This window comes from Ooceraea biroi, chromosome 3, assembly GCF_003672135.1.
Source record: "Ooceraea biroi isolate clonal line C1 chromosome 3, Obir_v5.4, whole genome shotgun sequence".
Classification (NCBI taxonomy): Eukaryota; Metazoa; Arthropoda; class Insecta; order Hymenoptera; family Formicidae; genus Ooceraea; species Ooceraea biroi.
Genome location: NC_039508.1, coordinates 9,115,180 through 9,121,236, shown reverse-complemented (window position 1 = coordinate 9,121,236; position 6,057 = coordinate 9,115,180). Strand labels below are relative to the sequence as shown.

At 40.6% G+C, this 6,057-nt stretch overlaps 1 protein-coding gene across 1 annotated transcript; it reads left to right on the top strand.

The window, feature by feature from the left end:
* Positions 1-558: 558 nt before the first annotated feature.
* Positions 559-4,092, top strand: LOC113561628. Its single transcript, XM_026968238.1, has 2 exons — positions 559-893; positions 2,371-4,092. Exons 1-2 carry the CDS (start codon positions 592-594, stop codon positions 2,924-2,926), a joined length of 858 nt encoding a protein of 285 aa, XP_026824039.1. The 5' UTR covers positions 559-591; the 3' UTR covers positions 2,927-4,092.
* Positions 4,093-6,057: the final 1,965 nt, after the last annotated feature.

Here is a 6,057-nt window from a genome sequence, read left to right as displayed (position 1 = left end):
TCGAATTGTGGTAAAACCAACGTTCTGATAAGCTTACTGGAAAGTCCGCACGGTGTATGTTTCGAGAACGTGTACGTGTACTCGAAGTCGTTGCAGCAGCCGAAATATCAGTACCTAGAGAATCTGTTGACATCGATCGATGACAACAGTGACGTCATTCCACCATGCGAGGCACGTCCAAACTCGATCTTCGTCTTTGATGACGTGGCGTGTGATAAGCAAGATACGGTGAGAGAATACTTCTCGATGGGACGTCACTCGAACGTCGACTCCTTCTATCTCTGTCAGACGTACGCGAGAATACCGAAACATCTTATACGTGACAACGCAAACCTGCTGATCCTATTCAAACAGGATGGTACCAACTTGAAACACGTATACAATGATCACGTGAATACCGACATGCCGTACGGTGATTTTTGTTCATTGTGCCACAGTTGTTGGCAACGCGAGTATGGATTCTTAGTGATAGACAAAGATAGTGCGCTTACTAACGGGCGGTACAGAAGAGAATTTAACGAATTTGCGATACTGCAGAGCGGTTAGTCGTTGTCGATATCCTATCGGGGTGAAACGCGAACGATCGACAACATGGTTGGAAGCAATGATATTCGCGAGCGTGAAAAGATCGTGAAGGAGATTGAGAAAACGAGCGAATCGATCCGCAAGAAACATCGTGCTCTGAAGACTGGTAAGATCGATGACGATATCGCGGTGAGGAGACACCTCGGACCTATTATCGAGCCGCTGCAAAAGATCGTTGACAACTCGAGCACGCGCGCGGTGAAGGACGTGGCGGTTGAAGTACCCCGCACCCCGAAGCGCGAGCCGAACGTAGAGCTTGAAATACTACGCGCCCCGAAGCGTGAGAAGAAGAATCCCAGCAAACACGGGTATATAACTATTACATTACCGTAATAAAACGGAATGTAACACGCAATATTACATAGATGTACTAGGTTATGTACACGTTAGTAGTAATTTCCTACTCACACATGTTACAATTATATAACGTGAATATAATACGTACGTAACACGTTATATACTCTTAACAAAGTTAGCGAATAATTATATAACATATATATAATCGTGATGTAAATTATGTAATTGTTATATTACTGTTATATTTTTTGTAACTGAATAGTAACTGTAGAATGAAAATATATATTTTATACATACTAATCCCAGAAAAGGTCTTTGAATTAATTCTAAGCGAGAACAAACTATTTCATTTGCTTTCGCTCGAAATTAATTCAAAGACCTTTCCTGGAATTAGTATGTATAAAATATATAAGTTAATACAGTAACATATACAATAACAATCACGCTATAGTTATTATAATGATGCAGTTTTTCCAGAGGAAAGGGAAAAATATAAATATTTAATCATTAGATTTTGCACTCTAAACATATACATATAAAATATACACAGTGTGTTGTTGCATGTTATGGAAGCGTTCTCTTTATCCAAGGTAATCTTTTCTAACAGTAACATTAATATTAAGAGTATTCAAAATAAGTATTATATTATAAAGAAAACTAAATATTTGTACATATAATTTTACCAGTATTCTTTAACTTATTGCAGTTAATCTATGCATATGTAAAATGGTAGTAGATGCAAAAGTCGCATTGCAAGAATGCAACGCCGAGTCATTTCCATTTCTACGGAGCATTTAGAAATACTTAATTTCATTATCAATCTTTAGAGTTGTGTACATTTGATAATGATAAGCATTTCTAAATGTTCCGTAGAAGTGAAGACGACCGGTATTCTATTCTTGCAATGTGACTTTTGCATACATAACCTACTACACCATTTTAATTACATATACATAGGTTAACTGCAATAAGTTAAAGAATACTAGTAAAAATATATGCACAAATAGTTAGTCTTTATAATAATACTTTTAATCAATGTTAGAAATTAAGGATTACCTTGGATAAAGAGAGCACTTCCATACCACGCAACAACACGCTGACACGATGAAAGAACCAGCAAGAACTGAAAAGAACGCAAGGATACCAACAACGAAAAGAGGCAACATTTTAAATATATATGTTATATTCATGTTATAATATATATAATATAAAATGAATATAACATCTCTATATAACACGTTGTATAACATCAAAGTAATAATAATATAGCATTTGTAATATCACGTGTTATGTTCAATTTATATTGCTGTTATATTATTATAACCAGGAAATAACACAGTTATAATAAAGTTTTAAAACAAAGTAATATTACAGTTATAAAAAGAAATTATGTAGCCTTAATATTAATAGTATATAACAACTGTTATATTACGTGTTACTTCTGAGATATATAATAGTTATATTCTGTGTTTGCTGGGATGTGATAAGGAGTAGAGTAAAGAGGAAACTAGTAACCGGTTCGTCGGATCGCGAATCACATAAATCGAAACAGCCTCGAACCGAATCGAGCGATGCACAGGATGCGCCAACGATAACCTCTACGCCGCGTACAACGATCCAACCGCCGATGAATCTTCCAACCGAGGACGAGAACGTTTTCGAAACCACGAACGAATCGTTCGCAGCGTCCATTCAACGAGAAGTACAAACGCCAGAGGGTCAAGAAGCGTTGCGAACTCAATTGGGTCCACTGGGCCAAAAGTTCATCGGGGCTGTCATACGCGGTGACAAAGACATAGATAACGTTTACGGAGTTTATTTGAGCAACGATGGAATGAAGTTCGGTTGTAAGCCGTTCGACGTAGACCACGAAGATCACATAATTCTCGACAGTGTTCGATACAAAGGTACACCTGGTCTTTACGAGCTGGTTTTCAAGAGAATTCCCGATGACATCGTGTACACGGTTGACGATTTGGAAAAGTACAGGAGCATGCTGCTGGTGACGAACGCGTATAGACGCGATCACAGCGCGCGAGGTTAAGTAAAGAGTAACAGGGGACACAAGTACAAATCATAATCGCACTGTTACTACCAACTGAACCTAAGACGAAATCTGGAAGAGGATTACCCCGCGCTATGACACCGAACGACAATGCAATCGATTACGTGCACTGGGATGATCCCAACGAGTTGGTGGATCGCCTACGATTGCTCAACGCTTCGCGTCAGGCCGGAAACAACTCTCATGACAACGAGATGCTGTCGATCATCGAGGAACTTCGAGAAGCTGGCCTCATAATAAATTGACTCGTGTATCGTCAGGATGAATCAATCCGTCAACGTCACTCGCATCGAACGTGTATCAAACGTGTATAAACGGCTCAGAAACGGCTTTCGAACGCTGGTGAACGGGTCAAGAACGTGGAACGAACGAGAACGCAAGTTTTAAAAACGTGGAACGAACATGTATCGAACGTGTTTGAACGTGTATCGAACGTGTTTGAACAGATAGCGAACGGCTTTCGAACGTGTTTGAACGTCTATCGAACGTGTATAAACGGCTAACGAATGTGTTTGAACGTGTATCGAACGTGGAACGAACTTCGCGAGGATGGACTTATTATAAATTAAACGTACCATTGAGCACATGAGTCAATCGAGCGGTGTTACTTGTAACGCGAAGATGACGATCAACGAGTCTGAAACGTTATTGCAGACGAGTGATAACATTGCTACGAAATTTAATATGGAGAAGAGCATCAATACTTTAAGAGTTAAACATGAAGAGCTCGAGAAGGAAATCATCGATATGCAGAAAAAAATCGCCATGTTAGATTTCTACCGAGACAGTCTTGACCGAAAAATAGACAGAAGAGTCGCTGAATTAAATGAAAAAATAGATAAGATGGATAAAAGATTCCCTACCGTTTACAGTACGCTTAGAAATCATGTGGCAAACAGCAACTATGAAACACGGGTAGGCTTCATTGCGGATTTGCAAAACGTTAACGCCCGTTTGGATGCATATCAAAAAGAATCTAACGATAGAACACGTGAGCAGGAAAAGATTAATGCAGTTCAAAAAGAATTTAACAATATGGTGCATGAGCAGAGAAAGGTCAATGCAGGAAACATAACTGCAATGGAGAAGAACGTTTACTCGGCATGGGATGCTATAATGGAGCTCCGATCGAAGCATCCGAAAAATTAAATATAAACGCAACAGTACATTGGAAAACAGCGTCATTGCGAGTTGATTGGTCGATAGCTCTTCACTCCCTACGATATGGCATCGGTGAAATCTGTTGTCAAAAGTTTCGAAAAGCGTCGACTTGTCGAAGAACTGTATACACCAGCGAGAAGAAATTTTCCGCGAAGACGTGTCATTGTGCGTGGATTTGACAATCTGTGGCAGGCTGACCTCGTTGAGATGCGTCCGTATTCTCATGTTAACAGAAGATACTATTATACAGGGTGTTTCCTAAGTAAGTAGACAAACTCAAGGAGGATATTCCTTGGCTTATTTTAAGAAGAAAAGGTCATATAAACATATGTCCTAAACTGCTTTGTTTTCCAAAAAAAGTACATCACTGTTTTCGTTCACTTTTCGGATAGCGTGCTTTTGCAGTACGAGTCAACAGCGATGGGGATGGAGTGGGGATGGTCTCGCGGCGGCCGCGCGGCACAGTCTGAAACGAGTGTTCACTTGCGGCGCCGCGAGACCATCCCCACTCCATCCCCATCGCTGTTGACTCGTACTGCAAAAGCACGCTATCCGAAAAGTGAACGAAAAGAGTGATGTACTTTTTTTGGAAAACAAAGCAGTTTAGGACATATGTTTATATGACCTTTTCTTCTTAAAATAAGCCAAGGAATATCCTCCTTAAGTTTGTCTACTTACTTAGGAAACACCCTGTATACTTACTGTCATCGACGTGCTGAGCAAGTACGCATGGGCCGTGCCGCTCAAGAGCAAAGGTGGAAGCGAGGTAGCTGCTACGATTGCCAGAATAATTCGAGAGAGCAAGACATGTCCGAAAAACTTACAAACCGACCAGGGAAAGGAATTTTACAATACTGACGTACAACGACTCATGCGGAAACATAACATCAATCACTACTCCACGTATTCAACCTTGAAAGCTTCGGTCGTCGAGCGATTCAACCGAACGTTGAAGAATAATATGCGGAAGATGTTTACGCTCAACGGAAATTACAAGTGGGTCGACGCGCTACCGCGGCTCGTCAAGGATTACAATACCCGAAAACATCGAACGATCGGCATGCGACCCGCCGACGTAACCCCCGTGATCGCTGAGAGACTCTTGAGTACGGTGTACAGCGCGATAAAGATAGCGGGTCCAGCCAGGTTCAAAGTGGGCGACTCGGTACGCGTCAGCAAGTACAAGACGGTCTTTGAAAAGGGTTACACACCAAATTGGACCACCGAGGTGTTTAAGATCATCAAAGTGCAACATACCAATCCCGTGACCTATATACTCGAGGATTATCGTGGAAAATCTATCTCTGGAGCGTTCTACGAGCACGAGTTGCATCGCGCGAGGTATCCGGACGTGTATCTTGAGAAGAAAGTATTACGCAGAAGAGGTGACGAGGTCTACGTGAAGTGGCTGGGATTCGATGGATCGCACAATTCATGGATACACAAGGGCAATGCTGTTTAATACATTTATTTCTTCTTCACAAACATATGGATATACTAGCTGGCGCTTGTTCCTCGCGCGCTTCGCGCGCTCGGTATATTTGGAAAATATAAAGCATAAAGAACGTATTTTTTTACGACGCGCACATTTTTAGAAGTTGCAAGACAATTGCACATAGCCTATGTTACTCAGGAAGATCTAAGCTATCCACCAGTGAAAGATTTTTTAAAATCGGTTTAGTAGTTTCTGAGATTACCCCGAACAATGGAACAAACTTTACCTCTTTATTATATTAATATAATATGATACCAATATGATGTATACAATATATGAAAATATAAGAAAATACAATGAAATACAACTCTTTATTATTATTATTATTATTATTATCCTATGATACTGTTACGTCCAGAGCTCCGTGAGCTCGAAGGAAGGGCGCAACAGGACGCCTCTCGTATCTTGTGGCGGTCAGGCCCCAAAATACGAGTCGAACTGACCACTTGCTCCG